Below are 24,518 nucleotides of genomic sequence, written 5' to 3'. Positions count from 1 at the left end.
AGAGAGAGTCTGTATAACCTTATGGTTGAATTTCATTATATTTTTGATAAATTAGACAGATCTAAACTTATTCCTCTTGGATCAATAGTTTAAGAAGCCATCATATCATTAGTCAAATTAATCTAAATAAGCCACCTCATATAAAATGAGATAGTATTGTGGTAAGAATCCTAATCTTGACATTTTTTTCTTCTTTCATCTTTTAGGATGAACGTGAAGCCAGAGAGAATGTGAAAAGAGAGCAGGATGAAGCTTACCGAATTTCTCTTGAAGCAGATAGGGCAAAGGTATGTTCCATTCTTTGCTGCAATGTTTTTTTTAAAATGCTATATTTAAGATGAATAATGGGACTTGAAAAATTAGATTGTGGATGCCAACTATTTTAATTTGGAAACATGCCTAAAACCAGTTGCAAATTAGAACCTATTTTGTACCCAGTGATTTTTTTATGACAGAGGTGGACAAAGATTAGTCTGTTTGAGGAGAGACCCAAGGGTGTCACTGGGGCTTTGGGGTGGGTGGTGGGACACACCAAGTGACACCTTAAGGGAGCGACACCACTGCTCCCCAACACCTGCCTTTTGGCAGAAGCAGGCTGTGGCATTTGCCTGTGTCTCTTTAAAACACTGAGTCAATGGTGTGTCTGGTGAGGCTCACTTGGAAAAGAAAGAAGAAGTTTATTTTTAAAAGGTTTATTTTTTAAAATTTAAGTTTTTTTAAAAAAATTAAATACTTTTCTTAAAAATCAATGTTTAAATTATTTTAAACTTTCTTTTAAAACATCACATCTTACCAAATGTTCACTTTAATCACATGAAACTGTGTACATGTAAATATATTTAGGCTGCGTATATAATATCGTAATTTAAAGGTACAGTGAACCCTTGTCTTGTGCAGGGGATTCGTTCCAGATCCCCCGCATAAGTGAATTCCGCCTATGCCCAAGCCCCATTCATTTGAATGGGGCTCGTGCGCGCAGAGGTGCGGCGGCTGAATGGGACGCGCCACCCCTTGCTCCCCGCGGCTTGAGTACGTGCACTCAAAGCTGCATTTAGCATGCCTGCGTATAACGCGGGTGCGCTGTATAACTTTAATTTTGCTACTTGGTTATGTTACAACTATTGCTATTACATTCAGTGATATACAGGAATTACTATTTATGAGTAACTTTAATACAAAAAACATTATTAAAGATTCTATATGGTGTGGTATGGGAGGAGGTTAATTGGGGGGGGAGGGTGTGACACTATGATGCCAGCTCTATTAACACCATTATGGAGACCTGCTACACTCGAGGAAGCATTCCAGTTTGGCTGCATGCTTCCTCAACTGTGGTTGTTCTCCATATGTGCATACTGTATTTATGCTTGGAAAACTCGCTCTTATTGCATTCATTAAACATTGGTGAAAAGGAGGAATGTGTGGTTTCAACTGTTGTCCAAACCAGCCTTTTCAGCTCCATAGCCCCTACTGTGTGAAGTTTCAGTGTCTAGAAAAGGTCATATGTACCTTCCTTTATATGTATACGTTCTTTGTTGTTCATTCTGGTTTGTGAATATCTTAAAACAAGAGTTACTCACTGGAGGGGGGGGCAAAGCTGGTGGGGGAGATGTGTGAAAGACTGTAGAATGCATACTGTTTTGAAAAATCCATCTTTTGTGCTTCAGGAAATGAGCGCCATAAAGACATGTAAATGACAAGTCATATCATATCTTACTTTTTGTCTCTGTTCTTTAGAGGGAAGCACAAGAAAGGGAAATTGCAGAGCAGTTTCGTTTGGAGCAGATTAGGAAAGAACAGGAAGAAGAACGTGAAGTAAGACATTGTCTCTTTTTCTCTTTTGCCTTTTAGTGGGATTTGCTATGGTAAGAATTGATTTCAATGTTAGCTTGAAAAATAAAATTAAGAAAGCACTTGTATAATAGCTTTCTTTAGAATTTATGTTTCTGTTGAAAAATGTGTATCTTATAGTTAGTACAAAAAAGTTGCCAGTCAACTTTTATTAGTAGAACATCTATCTGCTATTTTACTTTTTGAAAGATAGCGGTGAAAATGTGGAAGAAGGCGTATATAGACTAAGGTCTGAAACAGATGGGCCAAACGATGTGGTTTCTGGATGCATTCAGGGTGTAGCGTTTAAATGACACACGCCCCCCATCCCCGGCTGGAGACCATGCCATCACCAAAGAACCAGGCCAAAAAAGAGCAAGGTTCAGGACTGGTGCTGTGTGTGTGTGGTTGCTGCGGTCCTGGCACAAATAGTGCTGGTGTGGTCCTGCGGTCCTTTTGACTTGTCTCTTTTGGGCTTAAGTGCTTCCTTTCAATCCCTGCCCCAGATATCATAGGTGAATTCATCAAAAGAAAAATCCTTTTTAAATATCTCTTTGTTCCTTTCTAGTTTTTTCTGTTTTATATTATCCTTTTACTTTCCTTAATGGACTTACTGTATTGTAACCTACCTATTTATTTATTTATTTATTTATTTATTTATTTATTTATTTTAAGCCATACATTGGTTCCAAATGGCTTAAGGGATACCATAGTAATCACTGAATCATGGAACTCCAAGATTCCACAGCCTCTGTGGATACAAAGTGTCATAATTTTTTCTGTAGAAAGATCTGGAAAATTATAGATATTTTCTGTAGTGTTCATGCTGTATTTAATGCTTGTTCTGTTTGAAATAACTGGTTAATTACTAACAATAGTCCAAAAAATTGGTGTTTTCACTCCTAGCATAGTAGAACCCACTTGCCTGTATTTCTATAGTGGAATAGTGTCACTTTTATGAGTCATGGAGCAGAGAATCCCCTTACAATTTGGATTGTATGTTCCACAGCCTGTACATTTTTCCCTCCTGAAATTATAGCATTGCAGCCTTGATCAAAAATGCTAGTGTATAATAGTTTCTTTCCCTTTCTAAAAACCGTACTGTCTGTATAAGCTCAGTATTTTCTTTTGTGATACCCTCTTAACCTGTCTTTCAGATACAATGGCCTTTTGGAAACTGTTTTCTTACACAAAGCTGCAGAACAAGTCCTCATGTCAACCTGTAACCCAGCTTCCTCCTTTTAATGCAAATTGCTATAATGGAAAGAAAATGAGGTGTATTTGTATAGTGATACAAAAGCACTGCTAACAATGCTGTTTACTAACACTCCCCATGTTCAAGTATATGGATTACCTATGGCCCATTGTTGTGCAAGAGCGTTTGCTTACATGATGGACTTTCAGTTAAGCCTATATATATGAGATCCAGTCATTCATCTATTCACATACTGAATCTCTTTTTTTTAAACAACAAAACATTGGTTCAGGAATTATTAACTTAACTCTTCCCATTATTGTTCTTCAAATTAGTCGTTTGGTGTGGAATATCCATTGTAAATAGCCATTTTGTGCTGAAACATTAGAGACTGGTTACTGAACAGAGGGTGGTATTCTTTGCACAGTGAAAACAGCCCTAATGAGCTACTGTTGTTTGTTTTTCTCTGATATAATTGCTTAGGTTCAGTAAATAATGTTGCATCTATTGTACAGCAATGGGAAATGTCAAAACACAAAAATAGAAAGCAGGTGCTTCAGTAGAGAAAATGGAAAATTACGCTATAATGTGCCAGTTTTTTTTAAAAAAAAAACACACACACAACAATGAAATAAACCCACAAGACAGGTAAAATATTAAAATAATTTGAATACATATTACCCTGACTTTCAACATTTCTTTCTAACAATAAAAGATAATATACTAGGGCTCACTGAGAGGTGCTCTACTTTGGTTCTCAAAGTCTGCTCAGACCACATGTATATTGTTGGGTGTAATCTGTTGGCACATATCAGAAAACTACATGGCTTGTCCTTCACATGTTGTTGGGTTTTTACATCTGCCCTGACTTTTTGTGTCTTGTGAGTAGCTCTTTTTAAAAACCAAATGGCTTCCATGACATACTTCGTTTTAAGCTTTAAAAATATCAATAGCATGGAGGGGCAACAAAATCCAAGCATGTGGATAATTCATTACTATTTTTTTAATAAAAATATTTTATATCGCACTATGCTGGAGGAGCTCCCTGGACTTTGAGAAAGAGTACATAGCTTGGCTTAAATCCATGCTTTCTCCTGTTTGACCTCTTTTTGTAGCTGTAACGTCCTCATTCTTTCAAATATATTTTAAGCTTTAAGTACACCCTAGTACTAAACCCATTTGTCTGGATACATTTTAAGTCATACTTAAGAGTAGAGACCTATTGAAATCAAGAGGACATACATTGATCCCATTGATTTCATGCTTGATCATTCCAAATGATTTCATTAATCAGTCCATACATTCTACAGGCATTAAAATATTTTAAATCAAATAGATTGATACAAAAGTACTGTTTATTTTGCTTCAGTGACAGGACTCCACTCTGACAATATATGCTTAGTTTGGATAATCAGGAAACTTGGTTCAAAATCATTTTATTGCAAGCTTATTTGTAGGGAATGCGGGTGATGAGGTCACACTTAGTTATATTCTCTTGTTGAGAATTTTGCCTGGGAGAAGGTTACAGCATATTAATAAATTAATTAATTTGTCTAAATATTTAATGGATTTGATTTTATGCTTTAAAAAGCAATTTGGCACTTGACAATTATTCCTTCAATCAAAATTTCCTAAGCCCTTTCTGTCCAACAATTAAATTACCTATCACTACTGTGCAGTAAACTATAGGTTTAATAATGTGTTATAAGAGGAGGATTTGTTTTAATTAGTTGTTTTCTGAGTTATTATTAAGAAATGAATAAAGATGGATGTGTTATTGAGATAGCTAGAACAGTTGTGAGGAAAGAAACTTCTTCAGAAACAGAAGGACAGCCTGGATACTTTGAAAACTTTCCTCTAGGGAAAAAGATTTCAGGCATGCTTTAAAAGTAGGAACAAAAAGATATTTCCTCCCTTTACATCCCTCAGGCAGGACTGAGAAGGATCTCCAGTATTACTACTACATCATCATTATCATCATCATCATCATCATCATCATCATCATCATCTCATCATCATCTATTTGACTTAAATCCTGCTTTCCCTTGTAGGAGCCCAGGGCAGCTAACCATTAAAATAAAAAATATAAATGTTTAAAATTGCATAGTCCTATAATAATAGATTGCAAATTTCTGCTAAACTGCACAGATAATTAACAACATAAGAGAAGTCTAAAAACTTGTAGAATTAGATGCTTTTAAGTGATTTGGGGAAACAACCAGATCTCGAACTGAAACCATAACCAAAAAAGTCCTGCCACATATTGTTAACCTATGTGCCATGCTACTGTGGTTTCCCACAAGCAAAGTCTCTCTAGCTGATCTGAAATGCCAGGTAGGTCAGTCCTCTTTCAGTAAGATGACATGTCTGTAGATGGAGTAAGAGATTGGAGTCATGAGGCAGACAATAGACTCTGTTACTGACCAGGCTGGACATGGGGAGACAATGACTAATATGGATGTGCAAAATTGTTTTGAGCCTTAGAGTATTTTATTGATCCTGGGATCAGGGGCCTATTGACACTGCACAATTATAGTGCTATATTCCACTTTAAATGTCATGATAGCATCCTGTAGATTCCTGGGATTTATAGTCTGTGAGACACTTGAATTCTCTGGTTGAGAATTCTAAATTAACCTCCTTAAATTCCAGATCCCAGGATTCCATAAGACTGACCCATGATCATTAAAGTGGAATATGATACTATCCCCCAAAAAACAATCTTACTGAGTTTATCACTGTGATTCTGTTTTTATGGATTGCTGCATTGCTCAGAGAGGTACTCTAGTAGCACCATTATTGCCCCCCCCCCCAAAAAAAGTGGTAAATTATCTCAAGGGGCATGGGAGTTGCCCCTCTCTTTCTTTTGAACCCAGAGAAGGAAAGAGCCTCATATAGATTAGATGTTTAAAAGATACTAGAACGTGCACATGAAATCATTCTCAATAGAAGTTATCTATCCTTTCTCTAGGAAGCCAGACTGCCTCACATAAATTCATAGAACATGGTCAACTATCTTAATGATTATAAGATGGTTCATGAGATAAGAGCATAAGGTGGCCATCACTCCACTTGCATACTAAATTAAAATTGTTTTCTTGACAATGACAGCACAAAAAAGTGGCATTCCCAATAACAATGTTACAAAAGGAAATGAGAATGAAGCTGCTCATTCATTTCTGAACCTGAAACTCATGTTTTGTTTTGTCTATTCTTCAGGCTATTAGACTATCTCTAGAACAGTCTTTGCCTCCAGAGCCAAAGGAGGAGGGCACTGAATCAGTCAGTAAACTGCGTATCCGAACACCCAGTGGAGAATTCTTTGAGCGACGTTTCCTGGCCAACAGCAAACTGCAGGTCGTCTTTGATTTTGTGGCTTCCAAGGGATATCCTTGGGAAGAATTCAAGCTACTAGGGACTTTCCCCAGAAGAGATGTAAGTAAATGAATTTCCTTTGTTTGTTTCTGTTTATTATCATGGTCAATTCAAACTCTGACTTGTTGAGGATATGGAAAACAGTTGTGTGTTCATAGCATCATTGAATTTGTGAGGGTCTTCAGGGTCATCTCATCCAATCTTTTGCTCAGTTCAAGAATTGTAATGCAGGATAGAACTACAACATATCTAGTGAATGGCTGTTTAGTGTCTTCTTAGGTATGTCAAATAAAGAATAACTTTGAGGCACTGTTGAAAAGCTTTTTCAGTTTCTCATAGTATGAGCTGAAATCTGCTTCCATGCAATTTCTCCCAATTAGTTATGGGTTTGGCAGCAGTGTGGCTCTCCTTCACAATAACCATATGTAGGCAGCATATATTGGAGTAAAACAGGCCACAACCCTTAACAGTTATAGGTGTAAAAGACTTGGCTCCAGCATGGGTTTGGATCCAGGCACCAGTTGACCATCACCTGTCCAATGGATACCAACTCACGCATTCCTCACACTAGGCATCATCCAGGATGACAGACATGGGATTCCACAAGGGTGAAATCCATTGCATGGTTCTTCAACCACTGGGAAATGGGGTAAAGCAAATCAGCTCCAAGGTAGCTGTCTAAGCCCCTCACCAAAGTACAGATCCCAGGATTTCTCAGGGCACAGTTGTGGCAATTAAAGTGGTATCAAACTGCTATAAACCATATACAGTTGACTCTTCCTATCTGTGGGCTTGCCATCCGTGAGTTGGAACATCCATGGATGGCTCCACCTTGTTCTCCTCATTGGTGGCACATGCATGCGGCCATACCAATGTGGCTATGACAACATCACACAGCCATTGAGGAGAACGAGACTTGAGGTTCTGCAGAATTTGCCATCCGGGGTGGGTGGGTGTTGGAACTGAACCCTCATGAATACAAGGGGCCAACTGTAGTATCTGTGATCAGATTTTATACATGGGTTAGAATTTTCAAGGAGAATTCCTTACTCAAACTTTATGAACACTAGTTTTTGCTGTGATTTATGCTTACTGGAAAAACAATGATTGATCTGATATGTGAATTCCGATTTCAGATGTTCAGCACCCTACCCACTACATTTAACAACTACTGACCTATAGTGGGTACTGTTATATTATGGTACAAATTATTTAGAATATCTCTCCAGTCAAGAGAACTTAAAAGTAAGGCCCCTGTAACTGTTTTGGTGCTGCAATTACTAATATTTCCCTACCAGTAGTGGCAAACAGGTGCTCCTCCATATGTTAACCACGCTGGGAAGGGCTGGTGGGAGCTGCAGTCGAATACCCCTGGAGGCCTACATGTTTCTTATTCCTATTTTAGACATTCTTTGAATTGTATAGACCATTTTCATCTCAAAACCTGCCAGCATGTTATACCACGCAGGGATTCTTCAGCAAGTGCAATCCAATGCGTTACAGCTCTATTTCTTCTGTGGTTCTATCATTTCACTTCCATTCCAGTCAAGGGGCTCTCTAAAACAAATAATGCCCACTGTCTGCCAACTCCCTCCTTCCCTCCCTCCCTCCTTTCCTTATTTCCACATATTCATCAAGAAACAAGGCTCTCTTATTGCTAAATCAATAAGATTCTATAAGATGCTATTGTGTTGTTTTTAGAAAACCAGAATCTGTAATCCTACAAAACAGCTGCCTAATTAAGAAATGAATACCTTTCCCCAGTCTGGATGATGGTGTTTAGCAGTTGCATAGTACTGTTAGGTAGTTTTTGTTTTAATGACACAGTTAAGGACTTCATACTGGATCCCTTGGAACCCTTTCTGCAAAATCCTGGCTTTTTAATTTCAGTAATCTTTTCTTGGGGAACTGAAGAGGTGCCAGAACTAACTGCATAAGATGCAGCATGATTAAATTGTTATAACTGTTAATCATTTTTAAAATATGCTAAAATATCTCTGTGTTGTAAAACAACATTAAGGAACTTATTTGCAATCAATCCTGTAATGTTAGTGTGTATTTCTGTACTGATATCAGTTCATCATTCACTTCAGTCCTGAAAGTTTAAGGCAGACAATAGTATTACGTATTTATGCAACCAGAGTGGTGTACAGCTATTAAAAAAACAAATGAGCTGAGCAATTTCTATAGCATGAAGCAGTGATAATCCAAAGCAGACAAGGCACAACTTTCTATATGTCAGTTGAAGAATAGCAATGAGTTTAACATCTATTGAATGGTTTGGGTTTGGAGTCCATCCACACCCTATTCCTCCAGATGACTTACTCACTTACTCGATTCACTCCTGGTCCAAACTTTATAAGTTTGAACTTCTTGCAGAAGCACTATGTTTAGATCTAAATTTCATGAAGTATGAATTGGAAAGATTTATGTACAATAAAAGGTGATTTGCATGGTGTGAATCATCTTCTTCTCTGTGATCATCTTCCAAAAGAATAATATAACTGTTTTATTGTCTCAGTTCCTGTTTATTATTATGGTATCAATTTTGGACAAAATGAATAAAATGAATTGTTGCATTTATATTAATATTTCCTCCTTCAAAATAGCAAAGACAGATGTGTAAACATGCAGATGAACTGACTTATATAGACAATATAAAATGCCCATGAAAAAATCCCATTACCCGCTAATTAGGTTTATCCCCATTCAAGTATGTAATCTTATTTTCAGTGGAACCAAAGTAAAAAAGCCATTCAGAGATGGTTGTCATATTGCAGATCTTCAACCTTTCTTGAAATTGGCTGAAATAAAAAGCTGAGTGACTAATATATGATGATTCTGTCTTGAAGAACCTCAAAATATCCTTCTTTAACACTTACTTGTTCTCTTAATTAATATAATAAACTCTTATAATAATACTTTATAAATGTAAACTACATAGAAGGAAAGATCTGGTGAGTGTTAATTTTGTTTTGCCTTTTTTTAAAAAAAAGCATACTTGTAATTATATTACCATAGGAGCAATTTTAGCAGAGAGAGTTATATTATGATTATGGCTTTAATTCCAAATTTATTTAGAACTGTGACTCCATGTTATCAACTGAATTTTGTTTACTTTGGAGCAGAACAGTGTAGCAATGCCATAAAGGCCTATGCCTTTTTATTCAGAGCCACATTCTGCAAGTTTCTGTGTTGGTCTTATTTTAATTCTGTCTGTATAATACCATGGTAGATTATACAACTCAAGGAAGTTTGTTACAGATATCTTGTCATCATCAGCCAGGCTAGGAATCATAACTTTGGACAGTCAAGCTCTCTGGCAGCCATGTTAGATTTGCCAAATGAGATGTGCATTAGTTTACACATAGAAAATTATTATTATTATTATTATTATTATTATTATTATTATTATTATTATTATTATTTCTACTCCACATCTCCAATAAGATCGAGGCAGCTTACAATAATAAAATCCATACAATATTATAAAGTAAATCCCACTTGCCCCTCCCTTCTTAAAACAAATCAACATAATAATTCCAACATGACAATAATAAAATACAATTAAAATAATTAAAACAATTAGAGACAGGAAACAGGACATCTTGGAGTAGTCACTAGGATGGTCCATATCAGTGGGGTGACTGATTCAGTTATTCAGGGAAGACCTGCCGGAAAAGATCTGTCTTGATAGCCTTTTTAAAGCAGTCAAGGTTGGTAATATGTTGGATCTCCTCCGACAGGCCATTCCATAATTTTGGAGCGTCAGATGAAAAGGCCCTCTGGGTAACCGCAGCCAACCTAGTCTTTCTTGGCTGCAGTAAATTTTTCCCAGAGGACCTAAGTGTGCGGCACGGATTATATGGAAGAGGGCGATCTGGCAGGTATGCTGGACCCAGGCCATGAAGGGTTTTAAAGGTCATCACCAACACCTTGTACTATGCCTGGAAACTAATGGGCAGCCAGTGAAGAGATTTTAAAATCAGTGTTATATGGTCACTTCTAGATCTCCCGGTGACTAATCTGGCCACCACATTTTGAACTAATTTAAGTTTCTGGACTAGGCACAAGGGTAGCCCCATGTAGAGTGCATTACAGAAGTTGTGAAGTTACCAGAGTATGTACCACAGTTTCCAGGTCCTCTGGCTCCAGGAAAGGACGCAGCTGGCATATCAGCCGAAGCTGATAAGCACTTCTGGCCATCACATCTGTCTATCTAGAAATATCATATGTCAGTCTATCTGCAGCTGTAGGGGCTAGCAGCAAAGTACTGGTTGAAGATGGCAGGTAGTATTTAGTGAATTTGGGAATTAATATTTCTGTGCCAAAGCAGAGAGGTGGGGGAGGGGGAAAACTGGTGGTAGCAACGTTCTCAGAACCTCCCAGAAAATATACCTATTCTACCAGTGTCACTCCCAGAAACATCTTCAGCACTATTTAAACTAATGCTCCCCCTCCTGCTGTGTGATCGCAGGCAATCAGGGATCATGTACACAATGTGACATTAGCATATCAAGTAGTCAGACTTAGCTACATAGTGATATCACTGAAGGCAAGCAAAGCCCTTTCATGTCATCCTCAGTTTCAACAGAGGAGCAAGAAAGGATGCACACTTGATTTAGCATATTTGATTTAATTCTCCATCGTTGAAGAGGTAGGTGTGCAAAAGTTGAATCATGCCATGCTGGTGATCATACCACCTGCCTCTGCAGCAAAATGGAAACATTTTTTCAGTTGCTGCTAACATGTTTCCCTTTCTTCTCTCCATTCTCTCCCCCCTTACTGAAAAGTAAGATTACTTTTTGGGATTCTCTAAAGTATTTGTAAAAATCAGTTCCACATTCAGCTCAGTTCCAATAGCATGGGTTCCTGTAATTAACTTTATTGTTCATTCTGCATCATGGTTGGAAGCAGGTTAATATGCTTTATTTGAATATGTCACCTTTTTTACCTTTGCAGTATGGGTATTGCACTGACAAATATCACTGAAAACCCTAAGAACTTGATTCAGTGCACTGAAAATCAGACACAGGATTGGTCCCTTTATCATAGATAGTATAAGAGCTAAAATGTTTGAGCTTTTTGAGATTGCTCGAAATTCAATACACTGCTTTGACAAGATGGTTTGTCAGTAGCAAAATATATGAATAAAATCACAAAGCCAGGTATCCCAATAAAATATTGAAATAGGTTCACTTCTCCAGTAAATATGAATTCATTAATTCCTCTTTATCCATTCCAATCACTTTCACAGATATCCTTGGCTGACAAAGTCAGTATCATAACTCTATTGTAAATACAAACTTCTAACATTGAGTAAATAGTAAGATTAACCTTTTCTACAGATAACTTGTAGTTCTTAAAACAGCAGCGACATTCCTGAGCACTGGTGAACATGCAACAACAAGTTATTGGAACTGTGTTTTTCACTGCTTACATTTTTCTATGTAACCAGTATTTTACTTTTGTATGTAGCTATGTATTTTACTTCTATGTCAGTTTCTGTAGAAGAACACATCAACAGTAGTAATACTGCTAATAATATTCACATAATTATCATGTTTTTGGTGCCACATCAAGACATTTCTCCTCTCCTAGGCATTCCATGTGTTGTTAACCATTACATGATGTGACAGTAAGGCTGCATCCACACTGTAGAAATAATCCAGTTTGAAACCACTTTAACTGCCATGGCTCAGTGCTATGGAATTCTGGGGACTGTAGATTGTTGTAGCACCAGAGCTTTCTGACAGATTTAGGGACTCAAGGCAGCTAGTAGCAAATTTAAAACAGTACAAGTTCAAAACAATATAAGCAATTTTTAAAAGTTAAAAACACTACACATCAAACATTAAAATGTATTAAATATTGGATACAAGCATTGAAATCTGAATTACACAGCATTTAAAAGCCTAACCCTCATCAGTTCAAAAAAGCTGGATGGCACAAGAATGTTTTTACCTGCACCAACAGGAGAGCAGGGATGGGGCCAAGCTGGCTTCTCTAGGGAGGAAGTTCCAAAGCCTAGGAGCAGCCACCAAGAAGGCTCTGTCCCTTGTTCCCACCAAAAGAGTCTGAGAGGTTAGTGGGACAGAGAGAATAGCGTCTCCTGATGATCTTAGTGCTCTTGTGTAAAGATAGACTAAGGGGGTGTACAGACCGGCCATTAGGTTTTAAAAAAAATAATTGTGGCTTTTGTTTGCATACTTAAGACTGTTTTGACAGGATAGGAGATTGTGGGAAGATGGAGTGCAGAAAGAACTGGGTTTTAAGATGGATGAGAGGGGGAGTTTTAGGACTCAAACTGAGGAATTGTGGTGGGAAATAGGGAAAGGGAGGTATGAGCCAGAACTATTGGCAGGAAAGGATACTTCAGTATGCATGTTGGAGAGGGATAGTGCTATTCTACAGGGGGTGTTCCACAATGTGGATTGGTGCCTAAATAAACCAACAGGCATGGAAAACATGCAAGGGTAGGTGTGTTGGCAATTTAACAAATCCAAACAAAATTCCATCAGTGATACCTTTATTGGCCAACCGAAGTGCACAGTATACTTGGTGCAAGCTTTTGAAGCTCCACAGGCTTCTTCATCAGGCACAATGTTACAAACCAAACAGGAGGGGGGAGAAATAATTGGAGATGTTAGTCAGATGCCTACATGTTGTTTCAGTCCTTAGTAAAGATGTTATAATGGGAAAGATGTCTTTTGTCCTTTACTAAGGACTGAAACAACATGCAGGCATCTGACTAACATCTCCATTTTTTTCCCTTCTGTTGAGTTTTTAACATCTTGCCTGATGAAGAGGCCCATGGAGCGTTGAAAGCTTGAAACAAGAATATTGTGCATTTAGGTTGGCCAATAAAGATATCAACAGCCATGTAGTTAGCCTGCTTTCACATTGTGAATGGAAGGGGGAGAGGAGGAAGATCAGGCCCCCTCATGGTACTGACTGTTGTAATCCCAGGATTGAAGTGAGGTCTTATCACGCCTGGAGTTTTTTTTAAGCAGTTCAGTCACACAAGAGATCAGAGGTGTGATAAGACCATGTTTTCAAAGACATATGTTCCTGTTTCCTTTCATAACGTAATTGCGACGAGACTGGTGTGATAATGTCCTTTATGTCTACTCAGAAATTTCAGTGGGAATACTCAACTGTGGATTCTGGTACAGTTTCAAAGCACAATTTAGCTGCACAGTATAAAGCTCTTCTTACCCACATGTACAGGTAAATAGCCCTGTGATTAGCTGAGTGGTTTAAAACAGTTCTTCTCAGGCTATCTGATGTGGCGGACTGGCAAATCTTTGTCCAGTGTGCCAGAGACCAGCACTAAATTGGTTTCCATTGGTTACAAATGTTTGTTCCTTTCCTGAAGGTTGCCAGGGACCAGCAGCAAATGGCTCAGAGATTAGTCCCGGTCCAGGAACCACTACTTTTGAGTAGCCCTGATTTAGGAGAGAAAACTAGAAGGACCTGAATGAGAAGTAAATTACAGCTTTAAGTGAAGATTACTATGTATCTGAGATGAGAATGGGATTAAGGGTGATCAAATAGTTCAATATATAATGAAAGAAATCTACAAAGCAGGCAAAAATGGTAGGAATTCATACAGGCCCATTAGGAAAAAAATCTAAACTAAAGAGAAGGATAATACCTTTATGAGGCCCAACTAAAAGGTCACAGGGACATGAACAAATGATGGGAAAAACTTGAAAGCTTTCTCATTCTTTGTGATCTTTCCATTGGCCCTTCTAAAGGTGTCACCCAACTGTTTCTTTTGGATATTTTTCTAGTTAAATCTTCTTATTGCCAAGATGACATGACACCTTCGATGACCAATCCAAAGAGGTTATGGCCCTGGGTTTTGTATGACATTTCAAGCATGGGACATGACCCCTTTTCATCTCCCAGGAGCACTGGCATGTCTTAATAATCTGCACCTGCAGGTTTCTTTTGTAATCAGAATTAAATCCTGTATATTTTCTTTCTGCCCTGCATTTCCTCTTTATGTGTACATCAGTGAAATCCATTTATTGGAGAATGCATCCTTTACAGACTGTGTACTGGAGACTTAAGCTCTTTATTTACTGTATCTGGAGACCTTAGTAAGCTAAGACTTCTACAGTATTTCACATTTATTTATCTGAGCTATAGCTTAGGATCAGGTGGCAGCTAAGTCACTTAAGGTTATTCAAATGCATTTAAAATGTTGCTTAATAATTCAGAACCAGTTTGCTCTGTTTAGAGTATTACGTTTTTTAAAATCCCTTTAATTAGTCAATTCCAATGGCAGTTTAAATAAACAAGAAGGGGGGATCTGTTTCTCTCCCTTCCTCTTCAAAACAGTAGTTAAAATGAATTTAATCTAACTGAAAGAGTACAGTGCATCCAGTCAAGAGAAGGATTTAGGACCAGATTGTGTCTGGTGATTGCATGGCTGTAAAAGATAGGTGAGGGATTAAGAACACTTCTAGCTTCATCCTTCTTCCCTTTTCTTGGTTTTAATTTTGGTTAGGAACAGATGTTGATATTGGTATTTTGTATACCCTGTGTACTAGAGATGGGAGCTTGATATGTCAAGAAGCAAGAGGCTGTGTTGCAAAGTATATCTGTATTTCTGAATACAAGAATAGCTGTCCATCTAGACCAACATTCTGAACCAACTGTCCAGATGCCTCTGGTAGCTCACAAGCAGAATATGAAGGGTCCCCTTCTTTGTTCCTGGGATTCAGGCATACTGCTCTTGAACATGGAGATTGAGTTTTGCTTTTGCAGCTCATTGCCACTAATTGATCTGTCTTCCATCAATTTATTTATTTATTTACATCTCCCTATGAGATGTAAACCTAATGAGTTTTCCACATTTAATTACATGTTGTGTGACACAAGTCTTTTTTTGTTTGCCTTGAAACTACTGCCAAACAGTAAAATCATTTACTAGAAAATCCCATGTCCTTTCCAGGCCTTTTTTTTTTTTATAATTTTATAGTTTCCCCCTTACCCAGATATATCACAATCCTATGCATGACTGCTGAGAAATAGGTTTCATTAATAGGATTTAGTCCCTGATACATATAGATAGGATATTGGGGTGAGTTTATCATTTTTATTTTCTAAATTACTTTCAAAGCTGAAAAGGAGGCATCTTCAATTGGCAGTCATTTCTCAGGAAATGACCAGCTATGAATGCCAAATACTACAGACAGCTGTCTACAAGATGAAAGTATGTTGTTCAAGTATGCCACTGGTCTCGTCTTTCTCCCAGCCACCCCCAATTTTCACTATAGTCTTTTCTCTCAACTGGTTTCAAACTTTATTTGATTAATGTGATGTCTGATCATTTCTAGATATCTAGATGCTGGGGCAAGCTGCCTCTTTAAGTCATCTATTAAAACACTCATGTGTGTGTATGTGTGTGTGTGTACGTAACTATTTTCTCATGTTTAGCTTTTATTTTATGAATTTTTGCTAGAAGAAAGAAAGTGTAGTTGTAAAAAATGCCAACAAATAGCCTTGGCAACATTAAGATATTAACATTGCTGTGTCTGCTAACTAGAAAATTTAATGATCCCCTGCTGTTTTGGTAATTGGACAAGTAAATGCATCTTAATAAGGCTCTGATCCTTAGTGATCCTTCAGCCCAAGCCCTATTCATTCCAATGAGGTTTGCACTGCCTGTACTCTTTAAGAATCTGTAAATTACTAAGGTATTTTTGTATACATGTTATTGATTTAATCTGTATATCAGTCAGTCATATTGTAGCATCTGGACTTCTTGTATGCACCACTGATAATTATAAATGTGCTTTCAAAGGAATGCCCATCCCTTGTTATCATGCAATCTATATTCAGTGCTTTGTGCCTCATAGTCTGGTATAAATATTTTTGTGCAGCTTTTTTTTAATAGTTAAAAGCAGATAAAGTAAATTCATCTCTTACATCGGGGTGAACAACTTGTGGCTCTCCAGATGCTGTTTGGTGTGTAACACTGATCAGCTGTTCAGCAACAATATACCAAATGGTGAAGATTGATGGAAATTACAGTCCAACGTAGGTGGAGAGGCCACAGTTTGTTCACCACTGAGAATATTTTCATGCCTGGAACATTGAGGTAAGGCCATTTTTTCCTGTCCCTTAAAATGCAAATATATTAATTGTCAAAATGAAATCATTTAGAAATCTGTAAAATTGGTGTTTAGAACGCTAACCTTAAATAACAGAGGAAACTCTGATATTCGATTTAGAATTCATTTGAGAAGGGCACAGAATTCAAAGTAGTTAGATTGAAATTATGCATCACTGAATATACAATTTATTCATTATTTATTCAATCAGTGATTTAAAGGCTTAAATTCTGTGTACCAGCATCCAGATTTTTGGCATCTCCTGCTCTGCTTTGCAGCCTTTCTGGGCACTGGAAACCTGCTCCAACACACCAGAGAAGTGTGTTGTTAAGGTTTTGGGGACAGAAATTATACCCATCTTGCTACTATTCATTGAATACATATTGCCACAAGTAACTTATTTGAGATGACAAGCATATTTAAATAACTGAAAGGATGTCATGTAGAAAGTGGAACAAGCTTGTTTTCTGCTACTCCAAAGACTTGAACAGGAACCAATGGATTAAAATTACAAGAAAAGATATTTCACCAAAACATTAGGAAGAACTTCTTGACTGTAACAGCTATTCAGCAGGGGAATATACTATTTTAGAGGGTGGTAGAGTCACCTTCTTTGGAGAGGTTGAATGGCCATTTTTCTGAGTGCTTTAGCTGTTTGTCCCTATATAGCAGGAACTTGGACTAGCTGGCCCTTGAAACCTCTTCTAGCTGTATGAAGCTAAGTACCTTGATAGGATGGATACTTTCCAAAGTCTGATGAGTAAAAGAAGTCCTGTTTTGAAAGAAGAGCACTGTTGTGAACCATTTGCAGAAATCTCTGCATGCAAAACCAGTGATTTTCCCACCAGTGGATGCAAACCAATTTAGTCTTTCTTAGAATAGATTCACTGTGTGTCTATTCTTACTATTAGGCGAAGCAAGGCAGTCAACTCAGACATGGAAAGGGCACTAGCAGCAGCCCCTGGATATTTCTGTCTGTTGGAGAACAGAGTTTTAAGTTCTCTGTTGGAGAACAGAGTTTTAGCCTGCCCTGCACTTCTAAGTTAGCCTGCTGCTCTCAAGTGAGATGGGAGTCACTATTCTATCATCAGTACTAAATAAGATCCAGTTTCTGGTCTATTCAGCCTCTACAAATGGAATGGGGGGGATCTTCTCTTTCACCTTAGGAGGAAACTGTCTTGGAATGACCCTGACCCTTTAAAATCCATCAGTCATGACCTACTCAAGTCCCAATTATTTCATTGGTTCTACTACTAAGTATGAGTAAGTTGGTGCTGCTTAAATTAAATGTCCTCAATATATTGCCTGTACTAAAAAAATCAGTAACATTATTTAATTACAAGCAAGTTGATGGTTTGCTGCCGTTATAAATATGCTTGTTAGCTATAACCACCAGAACAATTCATTTTAGTTAACCAACTTGTTTTAAAGTCCTGAGTTGTGATCAGCACTATAAACTTCTTAACCTAAAGAACCTTTGTTTTGTTTTCTCACTGCTTCATAATTTTTTCTGAAGTACAAATAAAAACCACTGGCAGATCAGAATAGCTAAATCACTGTACAGTGGTACCTCGGGATACGAAATACCCAGGTTACGAAATTTTCGGGATACGAAAAAATCCCATTGGAAAACATTGTTCCGGGTTACGAAAGTTTTTTCGGGTTACGAAAAAACTTTTGGTGCTTTTCGGCCCGATTTCACACGGAATCGCGGCTTTTCCCCATTAGCGCCTATGGGAATTCGGCTTGCGAAAGCCTTTCGGGTTACGAAATTGACAGCGGAACGAATTAATTTCGTAACCCGAGGCACCACTGTATACTTCTTCCATGTATGTGCGTGTGTATAGAACCTATTTGAAACTACAAAATTTAACTAGAATCTATAGTACAGGGAGGTTATTAATTTATCAGACAGGAATGGATTTACTGATCTTGTTTTTATCAGACTGTGATAACACATTTATTTTAAAAAAGTTTTAAAATCCTTCACCAGGTGTGCATTTAAATGATTCTCAAAGCACTTATGCCTTGATAAAGAGATTAGGAAAGAAAGTTAAAGGATTCTTTGTCCGCTAGATTCATTAGTGTAATTCATGCATGTGTAAAAGGAAAAGGAAGTTTGCCTACTTAAGTAGATCCTGTTCTCAGGTTATAACAAAAATGATAACTATGATCCTGGCTACTCATGTTATACTTAAAATATAAAATATATCACTGCTTGAAATGCCCAGACTGGGCTTTTTGCCTTTATTTCACCTTACATTATTTTTCTGGACTAGGATGCAAAATCAGCTGCATCTAGTGAACAGTCAAAGGTCTTTTTAACATGATGTGATTATTTAACACTATGCAAAGGGTCAGCTAAGGTGATCGTCCAAAAATGATTTTGAATAGGAAAACCTGTATTAGGTACAGTATTAGAAATCTGTGGGAGTAGACACAACCATTAGACTGAATAGAAGCCAGTCCAGTTCTAGAAAACATTGTGAGTGAAATCATGATCCACAGAAAGACATGGGAGTTTTTCTGATGATTTCTGTTGGCACCCAGGTTGCTGCCAGTCTTCTACTGTAACTTAAGTAGACTCACCATAAGTATGGTGCTTGGGAATGGGCTGTCAAAACAGGGATCCCCTCTGCCATCTTGATGGTTGTCTGCTTAACAGTGGAGATGGGCACTGAGAATATATCAGCTGCTGGTCACTTAGCAATTCCAGTGTGGTTCAGAATTTCCTTTCTTTGGGTTTGATTTTTCCTGGATACAAATCCATTTTACAATACATAATAGCAGTAGGCTGGTGGTAGATTAGAAAACCTGGAATAATTTTAGCTAGTTTAGCTGACAGTGTCTTTAAACCTTAACATGGAATACTTACTGCAAAAGATGGAGTCTGTTGCCAGCACAGAAAATGGTGGCAACTTTGTGTGTTATTCAGCAATACAAACAATAAAAATGGTTCTGCTTTCTGATACTACATTTTCTTCCATAACATGTATACTATTTGTATTTTTTGTTCCATAAGAAGAAAGAAGATTAACACATTTGTTAAGTGTTATTTAACTGTGATGAGAGCAGTGTGTACATTGGAACCATACCTTTTTCCAGGGTTGGATGCAGTTTAGCAAATGTCTCCCACAATCCACCCATTAGAAAAGTGGGGTGGCAACCTCAGGCAGCAGAGCTGTGTGTGCCTCACAGCCTCCCTTGTACTCCCTATGCTGAGTTACTGCCCTCATTTGCAGTAGGGGCTTTCCTGTATTGAAGTATCATTAAATGATCAGCCTGATCAATTTTTTGTACATGTGAAAGTGCTATTTTATCTGAGGCAAAGTTTCTTGGGTGAGCCCTTGACAGTAAAATTGTCTACAAATGTAGTCAGGAATAAATCTTGATGATTTCAGTAGTGCAAGGTAACTGGCATAGGACTGCAGCCTCAATCTAATAAACATTGGCTTCTTGAATAAATAGCAGAGCAAAGCAATTTTTAGCATTGGTGTTAATGTGAGGTACAGTGGTGTCCCCACCCCTGGTGTCACCAGGTTCAGGGAGGCTGCCAGGGGGGTGGCAGTGGCCAAAAGGTCACACTTGGTTCTCTCCCTCACCACAGTGACATAGGTCTCCTCAGGAGGAGACCCCGGACACTACTGCAAAGCTGAGAGGGGCACACTCAAGCCTCTCCTTTGCTACCTCAGTGAAGCTGGGATGCATGCAGCAGGAGAAGGGCCCAACCAGGTGTCACCCACTTCCAGGGTGTCACCCAGTTCAGGCCACTCCCCCCCAGCTCCCTAATGATGCTACTGGGGAGGTATATGTGTGTGTGACAGAAAACTTTGTGAAATACTTTGTGAAATTGGGGTGTGGTGGAAAGCAGTTATCAGAATATTGTAATGTGAAATATTCTATGAAGAACAATCTTATGATTTTTATTTATTTATTTTGCATAATGCTTTGCTTTCAGGATCTCCCAAGATTGAAAGTGGGAAGGCACCTGGTATTTGGGGTCTTTGTGCCCTTCTGTTGCACTCATTTCAGTACAGGATGATACAAAGCAACTAGGGGATCCCATGTTCCAGTTAATATGGGACTTCCTGGTTCATTTATTACCTTGTGTCTTTATCAGAAAGTGGTGAGAGGGATGTGGGTGGGGAAGGGATCCATGGGCATGAAGACCCACTCTCAATGCCACCCGTGGTACAAACTGCCTCAAAAGGCCCAGACCTGAGACTTGTTTCCAGTTCTGTTTTCAGCTGCTGCTGTTTTAGTTATTTTGCTTGCCATCTAGCACATGTCTTGTGGTCAGAAGAATGATAATAACGCTTCTGTTTTCCATGCTACAGCAACATATTTACATACCACAAATAACAAAGTAAATGCTGCTGACAGGATCTGGCGTGATAATTAAGTATAATGGCGACCCATATAAACAGAAAATGCCAGGGAGCTAAAACAAAGCAACAACAGCTTTGTTTGTTGACAGATGTAAGAGCCATATTGTTAGTTAATTGGGTAACCATGTAAACATTTGCAAACTGTGCAGTCCCTAGGTGAATTAGAAAATCAGCAGGCACTTTAAAATCAAAGGTGAAAGGCAGCAAACCTCTTCTTAGCACAGGTACGTAACTAACCTCCAAAGTTGAAAACACTTGAGAAAAGGGCATCATTCATAGTTGTTATTAAGGGTAACCTGAGTTTGCAAACCCTAGAGTTCTGATTAGGATGTGCATCCTTAATTACACTCAAGTGAATAATAGGTTTCCATCTGGTTACAGTCTGGAGGATAGTGTTCATTAACCCAGCCTTGCTTTTCAATCCAGTTTTTGCCTGATACACAGAAGACATTCTCGCTCTACTTACCTTTTCTTGATTTTGCAATAAAGGGGTTGTGGGATTTGGAGAATGAGTGGATTTAATTAGATACAGACTTGAACTGAACATAGAAAGTAAATTGCTTTTCTCAGGTGCACTGTACCTCTTGGCCAGAGAATGGTTCACCACTCTAGCAGAGAAGTGTGAAGGCTTTAAATATGAAACAAAACACTTCAGGGGTATGCTTCTTTGATTGCAAACTAATATTCAGCATTGTGGCAGTTTATTTTATGAGACAATAAGTTAGTACAATTTTACTATGATCAAACATATTATGAGACATTTCCTTCTTGCTCATTTTGAGTCGCATTTTTTCCAGAAATCTGGTTTTTAAACACAACATGATGTAACTTGCACACATTTATCTCATTTTATTGAATTTCTGATCTGTCCTGGGGACACAGTCTAAGAAAAAGCAAAGGTGCTAGAAGAGTTTATTCTTGTTGTGAATTCAAACACACACACACCCCAACTAAAATTATATGAATAGTGTTAATATTGATTACCATTTATGCAGCAATGTAAGTCCTGTTCAGGGGTTCATTTGAATATGTGTTGGAAGGCTAAAACTGGAAATGAGACTGCCTCTCCCATGTACCCAAGCATCCATCTGAAGAAGGCTTTTTGTTTGCATTTAGTTGAATATTGATGCAGAGTACTTGTGATTGGGAGCCTTACCTTACCAGGGTTCCTGATTGTGGGAGCTCTGTAACCATGTTCAGATTAATGTGGCCACAAAGCTCTATTCAAACCTTTGGATATTTATAAAGCAGCCATTATTTTCTAGTGCATGTTTTCACCATAACAGTAATGCAGTAATCCATTTGTAATCTCCCAGTGGCAAAGCATTTTGTTTATACTTTAAAAACAAAAGCAAATCCAGTTTATCAAAACAGTTATTTTATTGTTTCAGGTGGTCATGGTCATCAAACTCAAATTGCAATATGATTAGAAAAGGGCACTTCCTAGTTATTCTGACACTTTAGATGCAGGATATGCAGTATCCATATTTTTACCCAGTTCTTTGTGATTCCTTCTCATAGTATGGTGTGTTTTAAATGTCTCACTAGATAGTACGTAATTGTAAATCATGTAACCACGTTTTATAGATAAGGGTAAATCATTTATTCACTCTCCTTCATAGCAACAGAATGTCCAATGGCATATCTTTTTAACAAAGATTTTAAAGCTAGATGAAACTACAGGATAGCTATCCCCCCTTTCCCCAAGTCATATTAAAATAATAATACCAATGAATTTTAAGCAGGCAGGGAGGTGGTTTGTGGAGCTAAACTAGAATGTTTAATAATTATCTCTGCCATTCTTTCAAAATGAAGTTAAAATAATCAAATGCTGTATCACCTATTTATATACTTTGAACACACTTTAAATTATTTGAATACTTCTAGTCTATGTAGAATACAGTGTCAGACAGATCATTCTGTCCCCTGTAGCTGTAATATTCCAATACCCCTACACAAATGACATCTGCATTCACAAATGCTGTGAGATTCTTGTGCAACAAAGTAAGACAGCTCTTGGCAGGTGGAGATTTGGGATACAGTTAATAATTAGCCTATATTTTTATTGCTATTCACTGCAAATGTGTACATCCACCTATTATCATGCTATTAGGCTGCTGTTTTGTGGGGTCTGATGAACCAAATGGAAAAGGAATCACAATGGATATTAGTTTGATTCTCAAAATGTATCAGACATTTATCTTTACTTGTTTTTTTCAGATTTTCCTGTTCTTTTTTTATCTTCACAGGTGACCCAGCTGGATCCAAATAAATCATTACTGGAGTTAAAATTGTACCCTCAAGAAACACTTTTCCTAGAGGCAAAAGAATAGGTGAACCCATACTGGAGGACTAAATAATCCTTTGAATAACGAATGAGGCACGGCGAATGCTTTATCCAAATCACCGTGTGCTATCATTTAACTCAAAAAATCAATGTCACAACTCTGCCTCTTTCAAGAAGCTGGGAAGAAAGAATAAACATAGCTCCTTTAAAAGTTTCCCATACATGAGTATATGTCTCCAACCTCATTTAAATGAGCAGAGAAAAATAATCTGCTGTAAACACTGAACACTATGACTCTATTGCTCACTTACCATCTGGCTTTTGTTATAATTAATGCACTGTTAAAATGTGAGTGATTGTCTAGTAGAATTTTTACTCCTCAATTACCCCCCTTTTTCACCAAGAATTCTTGGACATTTCTGCCTGTACTTTTGACACTAGAATACTGTATATTTGATATCTCGCTGAACCAGTGCTCTCATATATGTGCATTTTCTTCCTGTGTTTGAATTTCTACTCCACCACCTAATTTTTTAAAAAGGCAGAAAATCAGTAAATGGGACATTTTCAGCCTTGGAGATTTAACAGTATTGTAGTAGTAGAAAGCAGAGATCTTTTCTGTTGTTGTTGGTACTTTCTGACTCCTTTCATAAGATGTAAGGTTTTGTTTGGAGAATATAGTTTGACATATATGCAAGATATTTATTTACTGATTTTGATTCTTATATTTTTGCTTTGGATCTCAGTTCAGATTTTGTTTAGGGAGTATTTTCCATTGCGCTGCAGTGTGCCGAACTGCTGATGATGTGATTATCTAAATAATGTTCAGACATGGGCCAGAACCAAATAACTGGTATCTAGCAGACTGTTCAGGATAAGCAGATATCGACTAGTGGCTTCTAAAATGTTCCAAATAGCAGACACAAAAATTCTTTGCTCATCATTGTGAAAAAAAATTGGGGAGCCTATTTTCTTTTCTTTTCTTTTCTTTACTTTTATTTTCTTATTGCTTTGTTTCATTCTCACACTTGTTTGTATTATTTTTTCTGCTGTTTTTAAGCACCTTGTTTATTTCACCAAACAATAAAAATGTAAAATTACAGTGTATTAAGAAATCTTCCTCATTGCATATTTTATCATTGTTCTTTTCTAAGAAATACGTACCTATGTCTAGGGACCTGGATCTATAGAAACCAAGTGTGCATATTAGTTGCCTAAAAGTATGTCAAAATAGTTTTGTAAGCATTTTTAAAATATAAACTACAAATCTCTAGGCTTAGAGTGTGATATACAGAAGCACCATGAGAACACCAGCT

The 24,518-nt window shown here is 37.6% G+C and overlaps 1 protein-coding gene across 1 annotated transcript in view; it reads left to right on the top strand.

The window, feature by feature from the left end:
• FAF1 (Fas associated factor 1) overlaps nucleotides 1–24,317 on the top strand; it is a 225,901-nt gene extending 201,584 nt beyond the window's left edge. The window contains exons 16-19 of the mRNA XM_089515109.1: nucleotides 207–287; nucleotides 1,738–1,815; nucleotides 6,245–6,460; nucleotides 23,165–24,317. Coding sequence (XP_089371235.1) covers nucleotides 207–287; nucleotides 1,738–1,815; nucleotides 6,245–6,460; nucleotides 23,165–23,248 — 459 coding nt within the window. The 3' untranslated portion in view covers nucleotides 23,249–24,317. The remainder of the gene's footprint in view (nucleotides 1–206; nucleotides 288–1,737; nucleotides 1,816–6,244; nucleotides 6,461–23,164) is intronic.
• The last annotated feature ends 201 nt before the right edge of the window (nucleotides 24,318–24,518 follow it).

Source organism: Sceloporus occidentalis, unplaced genomic scaffold (genome assembly GCF_023333645.1).
Source record: "Sceloporus occidentalis isolate IW3139 unplaced genomic scaffold, rSceOcc1.0.p SCAF_3, whole genome shotgun sequence".
NCBI classification, from domain to species: Eukaryota; Metazoa; Chordata; class Lepidosauria; order Squamata; family Phrynosomatidae; genus Sceloporus; species Sceloporus occidentalis.
Note: the sequence above shows the minus strand (reverse complement) of the source record. Positions and strands in the feature narration are given on the sequence as shown.